The sequence below is a fragment of the Castor canadensis genome, chromosome 2 (genome assembly GCF_047511655.1).
Source record: "Castor canadensis chromosome 2, mCasCan1.hap1v2, whole genome shotgun sequence".
In the NCBI taxonomy this organism is placed as follows: domain Eukaryota; kingdom Metazoa; phylum Chordata; class Mammalia; order Rodentia; family Castoridae; genus Castor; species Castor canadensis.
This window is the reverse complement of record NC_133387.1, coordinates 131,248,866-131,270,746: the sequence shown is the minus strand read 5'-3', so window position 1 is coordinate 131,270,746 and position 21,881 is coordinate 131,248,866. Positions and strand designations below refer to the sequence as shown.

The 21,881-nt window shown below is 42.3% G+C and overlaps 1 protein-coding gene across 15 annotated transcripts in view; it reads right to left on the bottom strand.

Moving 5' to 3' along the window:
- The window catches only part of Eif2ak4 (eukaryotic translation initiation factor 2 alpha kinase 4), a 97,970-nt gene that overhangs the window by 19,529 nt on the left and 56,560 nt on the right, over window positions 1–21,881 (bottom strand). For 14 of the 15 annotated variants that reach the window (XR_012445405.1, XR_012445404.1, XR_012445406.1 and 11 more), the window contains 12 exons: window positions 20,782–21,018; window positions 19,228–19,303; window positions 18,411–18,532; window positions 15,053–15,102; window positions 13,939–14,107; window positions 12,810–12,926; window positions 10,812–10,877; window positions 8,091–8,261; window positions 7,544–7,678; window positions 5,055–5,162; window positions 3,714–3,842; window positions 2,258–2,344 (listed from right to left, as the gene is read on the bottom strand). Coding sequence is in view for 12 of the 15 variants with exons in the window: in XM_074065641.1 (XP_073921742.1) it covers window positions 2,258–2,344; window positions 3,714–3,842; window positions 5,055–5,162; window positions 7,544–7,678; window positions 8,091–8,261; window positions 10,812–10,877; window positions 12,810–12,926; window positions 13,939–14,107; window positions 15,053–15,102; window positions 18,411–18,532; window positions 19,228–19,303; window positions 20,782–21,018 (1,467 nt within the window). In the remaining 3 variants the exon portion in view is untranslated. The remainder of the gene's footprint in view (window positions 1–2,257; window positions 2,345–3,713; window positions 3,843–5,054; window positions 5,163–7,543; window positions 7,679–8,090; window positions 8,262–10,811; window positions 10,878–12,809; window positions 12,927–13,938; window positions 14,108–15,052; window positions 15,103–18,410; window positions 18,533–19,227; window positions 19,304–20,781; window positions 21,019–21,881) is intronic. The other variant, XM_074065643.1, reaches the window with a different exon arrangement.

Sequence of the window (21,881 nt, the reverse complement as noted above, 5' to 3'; positions counted from 1 at the left end):
TCTCTCTTCAACAAAATTAGAGATAAGGGCAAAATAGTTTCTGCCGGGTATCGAGGGGATGGGGGTGGGAGCAAGTGAGGGGGTGGGGGGAGGGTGGAGAAATGACCCAAACATTGTATGCACATATGAATACAAAAAAATAAATTAAAAAAAAAAAAAAGACTACTACATCAAGAGTAGCTCTTAAGAGCTACCAGAAAAATAACAAAAAGATACATTATATACAGAGGCCCAAAGCAGACTTTTCCATAGGAACAATCATATCAGAAGAAAACAAAGCATCTTCAATGTACAAAAAGAAAAAAAAATGGTCAATTTTGAATTCTACACCTAGAAAAAACAGAGAAAATAAAGATTTTTTTCAGACTAAGAACATCTGAGAGAACTCATTACAGTTCAGAAGAACTGAGCTACAAGAAACAGTAAATGGAAGATGTGCAGACAGACAGAAACAGTATCAGAATGAAGCCTGGTTTAACACGAAGAAATAAACCGTGCCAGAAATGGTAGCTATGTGGGCAAAAATAAAGAATATTCTCCTCATTAAAAACCTTTTGAAAAGATAATTGAATAATTAAAAGTATATTGATGATGTCTCATGGGTCTTATGTATAAAAAACACTTGGCAACAAGAACAGCTCAAAGGCTGAGTGGGAATGGCAGCATTCTGTTCTCAAGATCTTGTACCACATGTGAAGGGTACAGTATTTCTTAAGGTAGAAAAAATTAAAGATGTATGCTACAAAGTGTTGAGAAATCCCCCAAAGCCCCACCAAAACAAAGAATTATGGTCAAAATACCAATTGAAGACATAAAATGGAATAATAAAAAATACTCAATATAAAAGATGGTATGAAAAAGAAAAAAAAAACTGGGATAAAGAACAGATAGAACAAATAGAAAACTAACAGCAGTATCAACCATGTCAGTAACTATTATATATTAAGTGGTCTAATCACTCTAATTAAAACATCAGGATTGTCAAGAGTAGTTAAAAAAGTAAAACTCAACTAGTGGCTGTGTATAAGAAATCTGCTTTAAATGTAGAGACTGAAAAGTTAAAAAATAAAAGGACAGAAAAAGATAAGTGAAGCTGGGTGCAGTAGCTTACACCTGTAAGCTACCCCAGAGTTGGAGATTGGGAGGATTGTGATTTAAGGTCAGGCCAGGCAGAAAGTTCTTGAGATCCCCTTTCAACCATACCTGTCACTTCAGCTATGCTAGGAAGCACAGATAGGAGGATCACAGTCCAGACTGGTGGGCATAAAGTGAGACCTTACCTCAAAAATAACCACAGCAAAAAGGGCTGGTAGAGTGGCTCAAGTGGTAGAGTGCCTGCCTAGTAAGCATGAGGGCTTGAGTTCAAATCCCAGTATCATCAAAAATGCCCAAAAAAACAAACTAAAGAAAATAATAAAGAGTAGAGATCAGTAACATAGAAAACAAAATCATACAAAAGGCAGAAATGACATCAAAAGCTGGTAGAAACAATAAATAAAATCAATCAACCTCTAGCCAAGGTGATCAGCAAGAAAAAAGGGAAGACGCAAATTTCTAATTCCAGGAATGAAGGAGGGGTCATCAGTACAGGTCCTAGAGTGAAAAAGTGGGGACCACTTATACATTCTGGGAAAGAAGCAAACCAGACGAGCTCACTCTAAAAGAAAGCAGCAGCCAGCACAGCTCTGTGTTCCTATCGGGTGGCTGGAGTGGTGAAGCCTACCAAATATACCAGCTACACACACTCTTACAGAAGGCAGAAGAGCTGATATTACACTGCTATCAAAACCAGAAGACACTGTAAGAGAAAAACGGAAAGTAACAGAAAAAAAGTTGATTTTTTTTTTTACTTTAAAAATAATTAGAAATACAGGTGATGAGGTGGTATGTTTCTGAACATTTTTAGTTGATGACAACAAAGTAAAATTGGTTAGGAAGCAGCCAAAAGATATGCCAGTCAGCAGGAATAGCTCTACTTATTATTCTTATTTTTTTAGGTGGAGAAAGAGAACAAGGGAGAAAAGAAGCACAAACACTACGGCCCAGGTTTGGTTTTGTTTTAAAGCTCTAAGAAAAGTGTGCAGCTAGATTCTTCCTTGTTTTATTCCTTTCTTCAGGAAGAAGCCCAGCTGTTCAGTGGCAGAAGTGAAGTTATGGGTTCCCACCCCGGGCCTTGTTGGCAAAGCAGGTGCTCTGCAGATAATACAAAGCTTGGGAAATCTGCGGTGAGCCATGAAACATTCTCTGCGGTCTTTACCTTGACGTGGCTTCCTTCTTTATCTGAGACCAGGGCCACATAGTTGATTTCATGATGTCTGCAGTACTCTTGTAATTCCTCTTGGGACTGAAACAAATAAATGCCAGTTATCAATTAAATGCAGAGCACCTGGAGCCTCTTCAAGTAATTAAAGAGAGCAAAAATGTCATTTTTAATTGTATTCTCAAAGTGAATTACTAAATGTGCTGATTTCAGGGGATATTAAACAAGAGCACAGAACTCAAAGAACACCACCTGTTTACTTTTGTGACTGTTCTAGGGGCATGAACAATGCATGTGGAGGATACAGTAATAGATTCTCTTTTTTCTTTTTTGTTGGTAGGACTGAAGTTTGAACTCAGGGCTTTGCACTTGCAAAGCAGGTGCTCTACCACTTGAGCCATACCTCCAGTCCATTTTGCTCCAGTTATTTTAGAGATGGGGTCTCCCAAACTATCTGCCCCAGCCTTGAACCATGATCTTCCAGATTTCAGTCTCCCAAGTAGTTAGGATTACAGAGGTGAGCCACTGGTGCCCAGAATACTAATAAGTTTTCACTGGTTTCAAGGCTTCAAGGCTTAACAGAAACGGCCAAGAATTATACAACACATGAATTTTTATATAACAGCCAACAGCTGCAGAAGGTTCTTGGTGAAGTGGCTAGAGCAGGGAGAGGCAGCACACCTGTGCTGCTGGTTACTGCCATGCCCTGGAGCACCTTCAGTGTGGATAAGCGTGTGAACATTCTGATGATCTCCTGGGAACACAACCCTTGTGTGAGCTGCTATGACAGCCCAGGTGAGTCATCTAAATCCTCCCTCCCTAATTGTGAAGGACAGGTGTCAGGCCTGCCTGCCAGGGGAGGTCTGAAGATACAAAGTCACAGACACACTAAAGCCAGAATGCCTTTGGAAGTGTGGTAGGTGGAACATGGCCCTGCAAAGATGTCCTTGTCCTAATCCCAAGAACCTAGAATGATGACCCTGGGTCACTGGTACAGGCCCAGGGCCATTGTAAGAGTTCACATAAGAGGCAGAGTTAGAAGATGTAAGGACAAAAGTCTAGCTTATAAAGGGACAAAGATGCCATACTGCTGATTTTAAAGGGAAAAAGGGGCTGTGAACCATGGAGGGCAGGAGACCCCTAGGAGTTGGGAAAGGTAAGGAAACAGATCCTCCCCCAGAGTCTCCAGAAGGAACAAGCCCCGCCAACACCTTGATTTTAACCCAGTGAAAATGACTTCAGAATTCTGACTTTCAGGAATGTAAAATAACAGACATGCTGTTTTAAGACACTAAAGTTTGTGGTAATTTGTTACTACAGCAATCAGAAACTGATACAGGAAGCAGCTCTGACCACTGAGCTAAGCAGAGTTTGAGAGAATCCACAGTACAGAGGACAATTTGTCATGGAGCCCTATTTGCACTTTGTTCACAGGAGTTTTCTATCTCATTACCTGTGAACAGTCGTACAAGATTTCTGCTGTGATTCCCGCTGTCCAGAGTTTCTGGGTTAGGTTGATGGCCCTGGACATGGACATCTGGCCAACACTGACAACCAGGAGGTCACAGGAGCTTATTGTAACCTGGATCAGAAAAAGAGCAATTACACTGTTGGGTGACCAGCAGGTGTGGATATGAGACCAGCACCAGGACAGGAGATGGTGCTAATGGGCACAAGGGCACTCTTAGTATCTTGTATAGCTGACACGGTATGTGGAAAACTTTCCTTTTAAAATGACATTGCAAAAAACCAAATCAAAACAAAAATCCAACAACAAAACCATAGTCAAATATTCACTTTTTAAGACAGAAATTATTTCAACTACTCTGAGCCATCAGAAGGATATTTTTCCCTTCTGAGAAAATGAATCTTTCCTGAAACAAAAGGGAAAAGAACCATTTCTAGCTTTGTAGACGAGAGCAGGATTTCTGAACAAGGGTTTGACAAGGGTCTGTTAACTAGAGACTGTCTGACCTCTACAAGTGTGTTACGGGTATGGAAAATGAGGGTAGGAGGGGAAGACTGAATTGTGGAAGGTCACCAGCCAGAGAGCAGAGGACAAGGATGCAGAAGCAAGGACTGATACCCACTGGCCATGTGAAAGGTCATGACACAGACTATAGCTGCCACATCTGTAAAGCAGATATGGATCCTTGTCCTCATTTCCTAGCACAGATTTCCTGAAATCCCTGGAATCTTCAAAGTGATGTGTCTTCTTCTATGCTGATGAGATGACCAACCACTGGAAAGACCAAGGCAGGATTCGAGGGTGGGGACTACAGTTGTACCCCCAACCTCTGAGGAGGCGGAAAGGGGCTGACGGTTAAGTTGATCACCAATGGCCAAGGATTGATTCAGTCATGCTACATAATGAAGCCACCATAAAAACCTGGAAAGCCAGGGTCAGAGAGCTTCCAAATAGCTGAACCTGTTGAGTTTACTTGAGGGTGTACCGACAAAGTTCTGTGAACTGCTGTCACAAATTAACGAAACCCAAGGAGAAGGTTATGAGAATCCTGATTTGTAGCTGGTCAATCAGAAGCACAGGAAAAACTAGAACTTGCAGCTGGCATGGAAAATGGAGGTGGTGGGGGGCTGAGCCCTCAACCTGTGGGATCTGACCCAGGTAAGTGGGAGAAGTAGCTGAATTGAGTTGGAGGACACTCAGCTGGTGTCTGGAGCTGCAGCACTGCTTACGGGGTATGTGACAGTACAGTAGGAGAAACCAAGCTTCCTCCTTCCACTTAACTACAAAGGGCACATAACACTTGTAGGAAGGCAAAGCTGGACTTACAGGTTCTTCCATGTTGAGGACAGCAGCAAATATCTTGTCTATGGCTATGCTGACACCAATGGCAGTGGGCATGGGCCCAAGGGCCTGAGGGCCTCTAAACTGGGAGATCTGTGGAGAGACCAACAGTTCTGGTTATGAAGTGGAAGAGACACTGAGATTACAGGGAAGGCCCTCTATCAGCACTTTATCCTCACAGGGCTTGACAAAAGGAAGCGTGTGCGTGCACACATGCACGTGCATGTGTGAAGAGAGAACTGAGCACACATGCAAATTTAGGAACATATTAACAAATGTTGCATCTAGATCTGCATGATTCAACACAGCAGCTATTACATGTGGCTACTGAGTGCTTGAGAACTGACATGTACTGTATACTTCATGTGTACAAACTGGTTGCAAAGACTCAGAGTAAAAACAAACATAAAATAGCTCATTAATTTTTAGAGGCATGAGTGCCTGCTGAAATAATACTTTAGATCTACTAGCTAAATAAAAGACATTATTATAATTAATACCCCTTGTCTTTTCTATTTACTTAATGTTACTAGGTAATTAAAAATTACATTTGTCGGTACTGGATCAAGTTGTGTAGAATTATCACAATGAACCCCCTCATATTATGAATGTACACAAATTAAAAAATATAGTAAAACTATGAAAACCTGTTCTCTCTGGGCCAAAGGTCAAAAAAGGAATCACCCAGTAAGTCAGAAAAAGTTTAGATGACACTGCCTGCTCCAGCCAAATATCATGGAAAAAAGCTGAGTGGGCAGCACAGACATTGACCCTCTCTGTGTAATGAGCTCCTTCCACCAAGCCCTGGAAGGGGGTCTCAGAGAAGGCTGAGTGGGGAGCCAGAACTTTCACCTCTGATTGGGGTAATGGCCACCACCTTCCCCCAACTGTGTCAGTGGAGGCAAGGTCCCCAGGATCCTGGACTGCTACCCTCGCCATAGCAGCTACAAAGCACCCCGACTCCAGGATGCTGATGGAAGGAAGCTGAGCAGGAAGCTGGAATTTTTAGTTCTAACAGATACAAGGCTTTCCACCAACTTTCCACCCCACCACAATATCAGGCAAGGCTCACCGGAAGCAGTGTTCTGGTGAGCCTTCCATCCTGGTGTTGGAGGGGGCTGAGTGAGCAGCTAGGATCTTCCCCCATATCTGACAGTACCACAGTAGCATCCTGCAGCCTCAGAAGAGGCTCACTAAAGCAGAGACCTAAATGAACTCCATACTTATGGAACATGAAACTTCAAATGTTCAGGATACAACCGAAAAGTATGCATCATACCAAGAACCCAGAAGATCACAAACTGAACGAGAAGAACATTCGATGCATAACAACAGCAAGATCACACGGATGTCAGATTTATCTGTCAAGAATTTTAAAGCATCTCTCATAAAAAGTCTCAATAAACATTCTGAATAGGCTTACAACAAATAAAAAAAATTGAATGTCTCAGTAAAGAAATGGAAGATACAAGTACTTCACTGGATGGGCTCAAAAGCAAAATGGAGACAAAGAGGAAAAGAATCAATGAAATTGAGAGACAACACCAGAAATCATTCGATCTGAACAACAGAGGAAAAAAGAGACTATGAAGCAAAATATGTCAGAACTTCTAGGACACAACAAAATATCTAATTCTGTGCTCCGTAAGTCCTAGAAGGTGAGGAAATAGAGTGAAAGTAGAAAAAAAAAGTCCAAAGGAAGAATGATTGAAAAATTTCCTAGACTGCCAAACGACATAAATCTATGGATTTAAGAAAGAAGCTAAGAAAACCCCAAGCAGGATAAATTCAAAGAAATTCATGCTAAGACACATTATAATGTAATTTCAAACTCAAGACAAAAAAAAAAAAATCTGGAAAGCATCAGGTGAGAAAGGTCTTTCCTCTGGGGAAAAAGTAATTCAAATAGCAGTGGCTTTCTTATCAGAAACCAGAAATTTGAGGCAAACACAACAGAATTTCTCTCTCCTGAGTTCTCTAAATTGTTTGACAATGCAAAAAGTTTACCACTGGTTGATGTGGACCTCAATGTATCCAGAGGAAACAGGGTAACTAGAGGGGTTTGGGGATGGGGAGCTGGGCTTTGTCCTTCATTTGCACTGATAAATGATGAGGACAGATCTCGGGTAAAGGAAGAGCTCTGTCTTGGTTGTTGTGGGAATCCACACATGATAAGACGGCACAGAACTATATACCTCCAATAGACCGAGGCCAGCCCTGCTGCTGGTATCTTATTACAGCTCTGCAAGGCACAACCACTGGAGAGAACTGGGTAAAGGGTACTCTGGACCATCTTTGCCACTTCCTGCAACCTCTCATTTTTTTTTTTTTAAAAGTTAAAAAAGTTACAAACAGGTTCACATTACATTTATAGTACTAGATAGTGACATAGAGGTATTCATTGGTTCAACTTTTTGCATAGGTTTGAAAATTTTCATAATAAAATTAAGCAGATACCAGTAAGCAAGCCTTACCAGCAGGTCATATCTGCCGCCGGCTGCAAGGATTTCCGGCACAGCCCTCTGCCTCCGTCTGATGAATGCCACAAACTGGAAGATGATCCCGCTGTGCTGCTGCACCTTGTAGACCAAGCCCAAGTTGATCAGGACCTGTGGAGTTGAAGGCTGGAGATGTGGATGGTGGACTGGCACGATGGAAATGCTGTTTTCCACTAGTGGCACCATAACAACCCATTCAGCATAAACAAGATATTTTGCAAGATCTGGCATGAAGTCTGGCTTACAGCTTGCCAAGTGAGAGAAACATGGCTTTCTTTGAGAATAACTGGCTTTCTAGGCTTGCACGGTCAGAATTGCTGCAGCACAGGAACCACAATGCTTGCAAAGGAATCTTGACTGAAACAAAAATTATGACTAGGTAGCAAATGCTCCAAAATGTGGAAAGCAGAGTTTTTCTGAAAGAATACAACTCTTGCCAGTGTAAGGAAATGAAGCCCATTTCCTTCAGGAGCTGCTATGAACACTATACACCCATCCTGCCAGAGTCAAACAGCTTCCAAACCTGTAATTTTATGCCCAGTTTCTTCAATAGCCCAACAACTTCCTCCAGGTCTTTTAAGCCATACTTCACTAGCTGGGCAACACCCGTTTTCTGTTTTATTAATGAATTTATTGTTGGCATTAGGTCTTGCAGATCTCCCTTCTGCTCGATGAACTTGTACAGTCGACACAGCTGGAAAACAAAGCAGCATAGTCAGCAGCCTGTCTGCGGCGGGGGACACTGTGCATGATGCTTCACAGAGCATGTGCACCCTCAGGAAGAAGGATTTTGCAGTCAAAGTGAATTTTAGCCTTTGCTGCAATCCTAAAGGAACAGCCTTGCTCCCAAACCCTAAAGCATCTTGCAGAAATGCTTTAGACACGTTCAGTCCCCTTTTACTCATACACTTACAGGTACTGCTGACCAGCCAGAGAGCCTGGCACTAGCAGAGCCTGCATCATGTATCCTCAGGCCCGTATTGCTCCCTTCACCCTTCTTGCTCTCATTCCCATTACTACAGGCAAATGGGGGACAGGAAGGTAAGACCTGATTTGTTCTAACACTCACAGAATTAGCCAGAATTCCCCTCCCCTCCTCCTTGGAGCCTTGAGAGGTCACCCCCTTCAGGCAGCCTCCCGATTCTTTTGCCTGGATGCCAGACCCAGACTGACCCCCTGACCTCCTGTCTTGCCCAGGAAGAGGGCAAGGTTAGGGATGAGCTAGCTGTGGGCCACACAAAGTCCCTGGCACATGGCAGGAGGAAGAAGAACTAACTATAGACAAATGGTGAGAGAAAACACCCAGGAGCTAGCCTGGAAATTACTAAAATGCAAGATTACAGCTATTTTAAGAATGTAGGCAGAACCTGGCTCATCTATACACTGGCCCATGACTACTAGTAGCTGCATGAACACTTGGCTTACCATAATCAGTCAATCATAGATCACTGTTATTTTGAAGAAAGTCAAAGAGTGTTAAAATCTCTAATCTGTTTAATATATTAAGATAAATATAAAATCATAAGTCTTTGATTTAAAAGCTTTTTTTTCTAGGGCTGGTGATGTACCAGCATTGACATTACTCAATGCTTTGAGGCCTGAGTTTGATCCCCAGCACAGAAAAAGACTGTTTTGGGTACAGCATAACTGAACTGGATATATTCTGACCAGATTCTTAGTGCACTTCTGTACATACAAGTGTGCTTTGTGCATATGGTTATTCACACTTGAACATTAAGCTATTGGGTCACTTTACATATCACTAATATGTCCTCCAAGATTAGATATTTAAGGCTTAATCTGGCTTGATTTTCCAAAGTCCTCATGTTATGCATCTGGTTTACCTTCCCTACCTGTTGGTGGGGACTTCTTCAACTGTGATTTATGCATACCCTGTGAAAGTCATTTTAAAAGAATGAGGGCAGATACATGCCATGCATAGCCACTCATGGCTTTTGTAAGGCCAATGTGAATAAGAAGTTGAATGCAGGGCTGAGCGTGGTGCTTCATGTGTGTAATCCCAGCTACTCAGGAGGTGGAGGCAGGATTTTGAGTTTGAGGCCAGCCCAGGCAAAGCTGGGGAGAGCCTGTCTCAAAAACAAAACACAAACAAAAGGGGTGTAGCTCAAGTGGTAGCAGGTTTGTGTACCATGTACAAGGTCCTGGTTCAATCTCCATTACCAAAAATAAAGAAAGTTGGGTGCAGTTTGTGGACTCTTCTGCTTGCTCCTCTTATGTCCTTGGCACTGTGCCTGCCACACAGGAGGCACCCAAAGGACTGAATGGCTCTGCCTGGGCTGTGAACAATCATATTTCAGCCCCGTCCACATATGAATTTTGCTGATCAGCTCAGGGTCATGTAACGGAGTGTCAGATAGGAACTAGAAAGTTGTTTAAAAAATCTTTTCTTATATAAATATTCAGGAAAATGCACAAAAACCTTTTGTCTTCTGTGGTCAGCCACTCAGTTAAGTGTGCATCAGTGTGCCAAAGATCTGTGTTAATCAATGCCTGTAGAAGAATACAGACAACCTGTTTACCTGTAAGATTTTCCTTATTGCCATGGGATTAAATAGAAGATTTTAGGAGTAGAACATTTTCCAGGAAGGCAAGAGCTTAAATCAACTCTGAGGAGTTAGAAGGCCAGGGTAGGGCAGAGAACCTAGATGGGCTTGCAGAGCTCTGTGCCTCCTTCTGGTCACACATGATCCACTTCAGAAGAGGACAACTTGGTGCTAGATCTGCTCAGCAGGAGTCTCTACTGAGCACAGGCTGCAGAAGGGGTAGATAGAAAGGAAGAAGGGGTAGATAGAAAGGATCTGGTAGCCAGCTGTGGTGGAGCACACCTGTGATTCCAATGTTTGGGAGGCTGAGGCAGGAGGATTGAGAGTGTGAGGTCATCCTGGGCTACATAGCAAGACCCTGTATAAAAAAAAACCAAAACCCAAAATGAAAAGAACACACACACACACACACACACACCCGAATAAGAAAGGAGCTGGTGATCAAGAAAGAGCAGATAGTTACAGCACATCAAGAAGATGCAAGGAGAGACATTCTTTAATCACAGCATTAGTTTCTTTCCTCTAACCCCAGAGGTTGCCATGGTACCCGACACTCAAGGGAAAAACTGTGTCTGCCAGTGGCAGGGAAGTGCTGCTACCTCACTGTTGCAAGACTTTGGTGACATTTTCTGGTATTGTGAAATTACAGAGCCATAATAATGCCATTAGAAGGTACTTACACTATTAGAAGACAAAGACAGATTACAAAATTTAGCTTCCACTTCTCTCCTCGTCAGCTTCTCTGTCTGGTGCAGAAGAGAAAGGGAACAGTGAGAGACAGTAGATATGGCCTTGAACAAGATACAGCTTCCAAGCTGATTCTGACAATTATATCCTTCCTTTTGGACAAGCTGTTCCTAATTGTAAAGGATAGATTTAATTCTATAAAAAAGAACTCCCCTATTCATCTAAAACCATTACTAACATTACTTTAAAATGTGAAAAACGTGGGCTAGTGGAGTGGCTCAAGTGGTAGAGTGCCTTCTTATCAAGCGTGAGGCCCTGAGTTCAAATCCCAGTATCACCAAACAAAACAAAAATGTGAAAGACCCTGATGTAAAAGAATCACAAAGGGGAAAGTTATATTTGCTGAATATCGATGTCAGTATCTATCTATCTATCTATCTATCTATCTATCTATCTATCTATCTATCTATTTCAATCATCTTTTCGGTAGGTATGCTTTCCTAGGGCATTTCTGTTTGGGAGGGGAAGGAGTCATTCTGTCCTGTATTCCCCTAATTGAAGCTGGGGTCTGAGCATTTCACCCCACACTGGCACATGGGCTGTGGCTGTGGGACATGAGTGAGTGTGAGCTGTAGCTCTTCTGCCCAATCCCTAGGCTTCCATCAGTGTCCAGGTGGCACTCATTGTACTGTCTCTGGCACTGTCAAGCAGCAGCAGCACTTTGGGGAGAGGAAAAAAACACTAAGAAAAGTAGTACAATCTGAGCCCTTGATGTGCATCTGCCAGATGTAAGAAAAGCTAGCCAAAACTTCTGGTGTGTAAAAAACAATAACAAATTATGGACTTCCATTATTCATTCTGGCTTAATTACAGACTGTCTGGCTTTGTTACTTACTGAATCTCCTAGATGCCTGTTATTTATTACAAAAACAGAATTTACAATGAGAAGCACTTAGGAAAAAATTCACCCACATGCCAGCACTATAAAATACCATGTATTTTTTTCAATGATTTCCCTCCAGGCTCAACGGATGCACACACAGTATAAAGTAGGGAATTCCATGTGGTGCTGGAGGTGGGGCAGCCCTGGTCCCACAGGAAGGAGTGGTCTAAGTCACTCTCCCCAACTCAATGTCAATCTACATAAAGTGACAATACTAATCAGCACAGGCAGCTTGGGAGAACTGAGCGCACAGCATCTGTTTTCACTCCCAATACCAAGACTTCCTCTCTTGGGCGCCATTCAGCAAGGCAATAGCAGCACTGTTGTGAGGATGGCATGATATAATCCACATAAAGAGCTCAGAACAAACCTGGCTTGTAGACAGGTGCTCGATAAAGGTTAACTATTTTTAAATGATTATTGACAAATACCAGGACCAATTACTTCGTCATTTCTTATCTCAAGGAGTAGGTTAGTGAAGAACTTTATTATCTTACACAGTAAATAAGACAACTTCATATTTTATTTTATTTTTGCAGTTTGGGGGATTGAACTCAGGGCTCCACACTTGCTAGGCAGGTGCTCTGTCACCTGAGCCACTCTACTAGTCCCAACAATTTCATCTTTTAAAATTGGAAGTTACCCTTTATATGCTAATAAAATTTTAAAAAATCCTTGTTAGTGGTTGATACAATAAAAGCCAATCAGTTTATTTATTAATTTATTTTTTGTAGTACTGGGGATTGAACTCAGGGCCTACACCTTGAGCCACTCCACCAGCCCTTTTTTGTGATGGATTTTTTGAGATAGGGTCACGAGTATTATTTGCTCAGGCTGGCTTCAAATCGAGACCCTCCTGATAGCTGCCTCCTGAGTAGCTAGGATTATAGGCGTGAGCCACCAGTGCCCAGCTCAAGTGGATCTTTTATCACAGAGCAACGAAGGAAGGAGATAAAAGTCCTAATTATGTTTATGGTTGCATCAGTAAGAAAATAATCATGGACTATTATTACCCTTGAGCGTCAAGTCAATGTAATTAGAAGCTTACCACTGCATCACACAGAATAACATACACTTGGCCAAGTTTATCTTCTGGGATCCCACAGTGTAGGAGCACTGCTTTCAATAACATTGTGTGGTTCAAGTAAACACTGTAGCTTCTTTCCTGGAATGCAGAGAAAAGTTATTGCCATTTTCATAATAAAGGTAATATAGCAACAGGAGCAAATCTGGAATCTTACCATGAATTTGTCATTCTAACACCATGGAAGGATTGCATTTTAGCATACTGCAAAATATATACACATACTGCTTTTATATATATCATCTTTATATTGTTGTTGTAGTAAAATATAATACTTTTATTATATGCATCAAAAATACTCTGGCTGGTCTTCAGCTTTGTTTAAGAGTCTGAGTGAGTTCACTTGAGTGTCAAAGGGGAGATCTAGTCCTGTAGGAACTGGCTTAGGAGCCCAGGCTGGTGAGGGTTGTTACTTTTGTCTCTATGAGCTAGTCAATGAGCATTCAGGGCAGTGAGCAGGGTGCTGAGCCAGGGAGTGGGGTACAGGGCTCTGCCCTGAACAAACACACACTGTGCTTGGAAAAACAACATGTGTCAAGAGTTGTGAGGGTAGAGAAGAAAAGGTGGCCAGTCAACCAACCCATGACAGGGCAATTGGTTTCCTGGGAGACAGAGTCCAAACCACGGCTGGGAGAAGAAGACTGTCTAGATAAGGAAACAGCCATGGCTGACAGTGGTGGGAATGACAGTGGAGGGGAGGTCTGAAGAGAGCTGGCAGCAGTATATCCACTGGTGAGGTAACTAGGTGAACATGGTGAAAAGAAACCTGGGGAGCTAAGATATCAGATGTAAGAGGGAGCCACCAAGGGTTCTGACCAGGTATGAACATGCTAGAAGCATCATAGGAAGCTGATTTCTTGAGTTTGGCAATACTGGTCCCCTGGCATTGTCAACTGGTCCCTATTGAGGGAGAGGTGAGAGGCTAGATGAGCCTGAAAGTCGACATCATCAGACTCTTCCCAGCTGCCGTGGAAAGCCATGGTTCACTGCCAGCACAAACCGAGAATCAGGTCTGTGGCTGCTGTGGACGTCCCCACCACACTTAGCCAAGGACACTCGCAGTTGATTGTGAACGTTAGAGCATGGACAGAACCTGGAGTGCTGCAAACTCTTGGATGACTTCATAGATGGTGTAGATGGTTTCAGCAGTGGGCAGAGAGCTGTTGGTGGTAGAAGTGACGATATCAAATGCACATTCCAGAAGTTCTTTGGGATGAAATCGATCTAATTTTCGAGGTCTGAATACCCGTTCTATGCAGTATCTGGGGGAAAATCCAGATTGCAAAGGTCATTGCTTATTGAAAACAAATATGTATGAGGAGTTTTGAACACAATAACAGAAATAAAGATGAAAAAAAAGATCAGTGTTATGATCAAAAAGGCTTGAAGACAGATTAGCCCTGGGCAATGTTACCTTGTGAGCTAGCTTCCAATTCTCAGTATTGCACTATTAAAATATGGGGCTTAATTTTTTTAACGTCTGAAATAGAGATGAAATTGCAGACAAAACCAATTTTACCTTAAGAGCTTTCTATGCAGAGATAACCACACCTTAGGACTGACCAGTTAATTGCCTACCTGGAGTAGAATAAAAGCACAAAAAAGAGCTTTGATTTCCTCTGGAAAAAGGAGCCATAAGGCAGGGTGCCTCAGCAACAACAATTCTGCTCCATTATGAAGGCTGGGTATGTGATACTTGTGGCAGCTGACTGTATAGAAACCCTCTCCCTAGGGCTAAGTGACTGAGCTGTTCAGAGCTCAGCTTTCCCGCTGGGCTAACGCTCTCTCTACAGGCAGTTTCTGTTCATTACCACAGAGGTAGCTTTGCACACAGAGATCATGGCTATTTTCCCTCCAATTAAATTTTAAAAGGGGCCTTCTGTGATCAAGAGCCGCCAAGTGTGTGTTTTTCCCAAGCCACCATTTGTGAAAATAGTTATGTTGCCTGGGCACACATAGAAGGCACAGAATAGACTGCAAGTTACCTACAAGGTACATTCCTTCTAAATTAGACAGGATGTCCGGTGAAGTGACATCCTTGTCACCTGAGAGAAAGGAGTCCTGGGGCTGGGCTCTCTGACCATACTCAGAGCTCCATACTTGGATTCTAGAATTCTTTACCAGGTGAGGATCTCAGGTGATAAAGCATCCCTCCTGGTTCCTTTCTCACATCTACCACATGGAAGGAAGACCCTACTGTGTCTTACCGTTTTAAATTCAGTATATTATTTCTTGCCACATATCTTGCAAAAGGCACCTGAAAAAGTTTTGAAGATTGATGTTAAGATGTGACAACTACATTCTTTTAGTTTTTAAAATAACACCTTTATTAAAATATAACTCACATACCCTCGCAGAGTGTACAACTCAGTGATTTTCAGAATAGTCATGCATTGTCCAATCTTTAGGTCAAGGATGGACCGCCTATACAGCAGTGGTCCCATAAGATTTTATTGCCTAGTGACGTAATGGTAGCCACCTTAGTTTCTACAAGTACCCTCTATTGTGTTAGTGCAATGACAAAATCACTTAAGGATGCATTTTTCAGAATGTATTTATACCATTAAGCGACATGTGATGGCCTGTGCACAGAGTTGTGCACCACTGAGATGCCTTGAAATGTTCTGAGTGCTTCAGTGAGCAGGAGTCTCCACTGCCAGAACCCCCAGTCACAGGCATTTCTTAAGTTTGAGAAAAATTCACTTTTAGTTGCATATACGCTGCCATATTTTATTGTGCCTAATTATGGGGGGAGGACTAAAGGAGAATGATGGAGGGGTGAATTCAACTATGATATAATGTAAGAACTTTTAGAAATGCAACAATGTACTCCCACCCAGCACAATAAAAAAAACTATGAAAATTATTACCTATGAATTTTTAAAACAAATGTCACTTATAATAATATAATCAAAATAGGTATTCTCTCTTAGAGGGAATTTCCTCATTTTCCTATCAACTTCTTAAAGAAAAAAATTTTTTTTTGGCAGTACTGGGGTTTAAAATTTAGGTCCTCATGCCTGACATACCACTTGAGCAACACCCCCAGGACTGCTTTTTTTAAGAAGTTTTTTTTTTTTAATTTTTAAATTTTTAAAATTTTTGGTGGTACTGGGGATTGAATTCAGGGCTTCACACTTGCTAGACAGGTTCTCTACCACTTGAGCCACTCTTCCAGCTCCTCTTAGAAGAAATTCTTAAAATCACCCACAAATAATAAAACCACTGTCAGATTGTCCCAAGAGTTCTGATGTTCCATCAATCAAATTCTCAAAGAACAATCACTTTTATTTTTTGCAGTGACATCAGCTCACAGAAGGGAAGTTAATGTTCAAAAATCTGCACTTAAGTCTCTTAAACTTAAGAGAGTAAGAAACCAGTTTTGAGCATAACTATGTAACTTTTGTATTTCTACTCTTTAACAAAGGCCAAATAGCTATTATGTTATTTATTTACTTTACCTACCCCCCCAAACTCACAAACTACTTTACTTACTATAAAACAAAAACTGAAGCTAAGAGCATGGAAAGATGGGCTTGGGTGACAGCTCAGTGGTTGGGCACTTGCTTAGCATGCATGAGGCCATGGGTTTGATATCCAGCACAAAAAAGTAAAAAATAAGAATATGGAAGGAATTTCCTCTTAGGCCATAAAAGCAAAACCTGTTTTTGTCACATGGCACAGATTTTTAAAAAAGAGAGAGAAAACAAAATGCGCTCATTGCATTCCTCCTTCCGGAGTAGGTAGATTTGACACTTTACTTTCTGGGGATGCAGACAAGTGGTGTGCATGGTCACTCGTCCACGCGCAAGGGTGTGCTTGCTCCTGCACACATCGAGTGCACAAGGTGCACACAATACACCTCAGCTACACACAGGGTTGTTTTTTTTTTTAACTTTTCTCTTTCTGTATAACAAAAATGAGGTATTAAAATTCTTTTGATTTGCAGGTAAATGGATGGAACTGGAGAACATCATTCTGAGCAAGGTCAGCCAGGCTCAGAAGATCAAAAATCATATGTTCTCCCTCATATGCGGACTTTAGATCTAGGGCAAATGCAGCAATGTGGTTGGACTTGGATCACATGACAAGGGGAGAGCACATACGGGAGATACAGGAATGGGTAGAAAACCCAAAACATGAAAGCGTTTGATGTCCCCACTCCAGAGGAACTAATGCAGAAACCTTAAAGCAACAGAGCTTATCATGAGAAGGGGATCAGGAACCAGGGTAAAGATCAGTTAGAGATGAATCAACATGGGTCATAACACATGTACACAAAAGCAAGCTAGGAATATTTCTGTATAGCCATCCTCAACTCAACTAGCAAAAACGCTTTGTCTTCCTTATTAGGCTTGTGTATTTTCTTCAACAAAATTAGTGATAAAGGCAGAACAAGACCTGCCTAGAACTGAGGGGGTGGTGGGGGAGAGAGGGTAGGGTAGGGGGGTGGGGGGGAGAAATGACCCAATGTATGCACATGTGAATAAATGAATAATTTTAAAAAATAAAAATTCTTTTGAAACCATAGTATTGATGGCAAACTATTTAACCATTTTCCCATTGATGAATATGCAAACAGGTTTCATTTTTTGGCCATAACAAGATGGCAATAAACTTCCTTTTACATTCATATATTAACGTATATATATGTGTTTTAAAATAAATTCCTCAAAGTGGGATTGCTAGTTCACACAGTAGAGTATGTACGTTGAATTTTTTAAAAATTTTATTGACTTTCAGATTACTTTTCAAAAGGTTTGACACTTCACATTCTCATCTGCAGTATAGGAAAGTATCTATGTTCCCATACCCTGGCCATCTATGAATGGTGACATTTTAAACATCTTGCCAGTCTGATGAGGAGGTTAAGATAGCTCTGCATTTGCTCTTGTCTCTTTTTTAAAATTTTTGGTACTAGGATTGGAACCCAGGGCCTCACACATGCTAAGCATGCACTCCACCACTCATGTCTCTTTGTAAGTACCGTCTGTACGTTAGGGACTAATCTTTACCTGTCATACATGTTGCATATTTTCCTCCTTCTTGTCACACAGCACCACAGATGGGCTTGTGAGCAGCCAATGCTGTGTGAGTGAAGGGCTGGAAAGACTGCTTCTGTGAGAGGGGCCCTGGGGTCACAAGAAAGCGCGAGTGGGCAATACTTGGTGCAGAGGCACTTGCTGTGACAAGAGCTGCGTCACTCCAGATGCCAACATCGGAGCTGCTGAGGCTCAAGGCCTCCAGCAGAGACCCTGCATTTACTCATCTGAGTTAGCAAGACTAACCTGCTATGTTCCTCAGCCAGCTATGACATGAGATAGCAATGTGGGGTCTGATTCCTATAGCCATGACACTTGCACTTGGGGATGCATTTGGGGTCAAGCATTTACTAATCTTCAATAATGCTTTCACCCTTATAATCCCTTAAGAATACATTTCCTGAAGATGACATTTATATAAGCTTGGGGGTGCGGATATCCAGTAGACACAATCTTGTAACAGAAATGCCACCCCATGAGCAAACAGGGCACCCAGACATCAGAATAGTGCTCCCAGCCTCACCCGAAGGTCGAAAGGCAGCATCACCAGCATCCCACTGTGGTCCATGAACACGGCGGCTTCATTGTGCTCGTATATTTGCCTGTTTCGGGGAAGCAGCAGTGGGGTGCACAACTGCACAGCACCTACACCAAATCAGAAAAAGTGACTGATTACCAGTTTCTAATTCTCCCTGGGAGGCAACCTAAAATGAACACAATGAGCCAGGAGCATAAGCCACTGCTGAGGCTGCGAGAATCAGCATCTCTTTCTTCAGTTCTCTGAACTGGTGAGCTCACCTAGGGTTAGGGTGTCAAAGTAGTCAATGTAGTAGGCAGCAAGCTTGGATATCCCAATCAGTTTCTTCTTAATACGCTGAGCAACACAGTAAGCTTAAAGTTCACCTGATGGCAACTGCTTGGAACTGCATTGCTATAGCTGTACTAAAATCTACTAATAGTACTTTTTTTTTGAATTGTAATTTTATTATTTTTTAAATGTGTGCTAGTTTATTTTATTATTTTTTAAAACATTTTTACATTTACTTACATGTGTATACATTGTTTGGGCTACCCTTCCCCCCACCGCTTCTGGGCAGAACCTGTTTGGGCCTCTTGTTCTCCAATTTTGTTGAAGACAAAACATAAGGGATAATAAGAAAGACAGCATTTTTCCTAGTTTGAGATAAGGATAGCTATGCAGAGAGAGTCCTAGTGTTGCTTCCATGCACTTGTGTATTATAACCCACATTAGTTCATCTCTGCCAGATCTCTTCACTACTTCCTGGTCTGATGATCAATAAAAGCCCCATGAGAGGGAATGACATTAGAAGAGGACGTACCATGTCTTTTAAAGACGCGAATAATGGTTTCGCACACGTGTTGCTGGATCTTGGCTGTACGGATTGAGAAGTTGCCCTGAAACGGGACCAATTAAAATGTCATCAAAGCTTCAGAGACCACTAAAATACTATCTGTGGCTTGCATTTGCAAGTGTGTCCACACTAAGGGACACTGCTAAGGGATCAGACTCCTCATGGAATTAGGGACTCTCCCCACCCTGAGGGATCAAGGTGAGTAGCTGTAGGCCTGTTGAAAGCTACAGAGCACTTCACATATTTTGCAAGGGCTTTCCTGCTCACTTGGTTTCTAATTACAAAAGCAGTACCAGGCTGGGGAGGTAGCTCAGTGGAAGAGTGCTTGTGTAGCATGCACGAGGCTCTGGGTTCAATACCACAAAAACAAACAAAAAAAGTAGTGTAGAAAATGTAGAAACAACAAACAAAAAATCACCTATAATGCTTTGAAGGAGCAAAGGTCTTTCTAATATTGCCAGCTGACCAAAACTGTGTTTGGTTTTTAAAATTCATACTGATGGTCTATATCAGTCCACTCCTACTACCCTAGTTTTTACAATTATAGCATGGGTTAATAATAAAGGAATATATAGAGAAGATAACTAGTATCTGTTATGTATCTACACAACTTTAATATCTCAGTAAATTGCTTCAGACCTTGAGTGTGTGTGTGTGTGTATGTGTGTGTGGTGTAGCCTAGGACCTCAAACATGCCAGGCAAGTGCTTTACTGTTTGAGCCACACCGTCTGACCTTTTCTTTTTTTTTTTTTTTTTGTGGTACTGGGGCTTGAACTCAGGGTTCACCTTGAGCCACTCCTCCAGCTCTTTTTGTGTTAGGTATTTCCGAGATAGGGTCTCTCGAACTACTAGCCCAGGCTGGCTTTGAACCGTGATCCTGATCTCTGCCTCCTGAGTAGCTAGGATTACAGGCGCCTGGCTGTTTGTTTTTGAGATAAAGTCTCACTAACTTGCTGGGGATGGCCTTGAACTTGAGATCCTCCTGTTTCCACCTCCCAAATAGCTGGGATTGCAGGTATGTACCACCATACTTGGCTTTTTTTTGTTTTGTTTTAAAGAAATAAAAAAAGCTAAAGGATTACCAAGCTGGCAACCTGGCTATGTCGTAGAAACCAGTTAAGAGCTTTCAGAGATGTCTAAAGTGCTTTGCTCACGGAGATGCCAAGCCCCCAGAGCAGCGGGGAGTCTGGGCACCTGTGTTCTCAGAGAGCTTCCCAGGACATGCACCCACACCTGAGCCAGTCTACTACGTCAGACCTGACTGCTTGGGTGTTTTGGCCCTGGCACTGGCCAGGGACCACTCTCTTAAATCTCTTCGATGGGAGGGGATGGGTCAAGAACTCCTTCAAGTGTGACTGACAATGTGGCTGTTCCTCCCAGAATAACACGGGCACATGCTTTTTTGCATGTGCTTTTAGGGGTTTGTTGGGCCTTGGATTAAGAGCTCATACTGGAGGCACTAAAAGAACCCTGAGAAATAGGGCCTGGCTTGGTCCTCTGGTGGACCATGGTCAGCCCACCTTCAGGATGTCACTGTCATAGGTGTAGTCGATGGCGGGTGGGATGCACTGGGAGAAGATCTGGGCCATCATAGTGCGGTAGGCCTTCCCATCCACGTTGGCCAGCGTGTGGTGCAGCACTTCGTGTAGCTCCGACTCCTCCATCTGGGGTGGGGGCAGCAGCTCGCTCTTGAGCAGTTCAGTGGCTGTGGGCCGTTTTGCTGGATCGTGGTTCAACAGCCAGGAGATGACAGATTTCTGTAAGAAAACAGGTGCACAGCTGGCAGGGTGCAGTGCATGCTGCCAGGATTCCTCCTGACAAGTCTTCTGTCAGTCCAGGTCAAGGGACAGGCGCCACACTGCCTGTATTTCATTGGTACATTTTAATTGGCATTTCTGAAATCTCTGAATATGTCATTGCCCAGCTGCACTCCACTGTGCTACAGAGCTGTGCAATGATGGGAATAGGGGTGCTTCCTGAAAGGCAGAGTCCCTTCTATATCCCTTGTCATAAATGATCAAAAAAATCCTCAGCTCAGCAACTACACAGAAGCAGAGTTTGGGTCTTATAAACCCTAAAAATACATAGAAAAATATAAGAGGGCTAGCACATAAGCAACCCTCAATTTAGATGCCTCCACCAGTGGATGTTAAAAAGCATGGTAGGGCTGAAATCCTTGACGCATTTACCTCATTTTTGCTCTCGTCTCCGTTTACGTTATTTGTTGGTCCTATCCCCAGAATTCTCTAGACTTACGTTACTTATTTATGCCATCCCTCCACAGCAGGGAACCACTGGAAGGCAATGTAAACTTTCGCAAGTTCCTTAGTGATTTTTTGTTAGATCTCACACATCCTTGGCGAGCACTTGAACTGCACTCCTGGCCCTTTTGTTTTTGCTTTGTTTTTGAAAGAGGATCTCACTAATTTTGCCCCTGCCACTTTGACCCTTTATCCTTTAACCTCCTGTCTCTGCCTCCTGAGTAGCTGGGATTCCAGGCCTGAGACACTGAACCCAGCTCCTTATATGGTGATTCTTAAGCCTCTAGTTCTTAAAAGAATTTATTAAAAAATGTTGAAGGAATATTTGAGATCAGAAAAATCTCAATCTTTAGATGAAT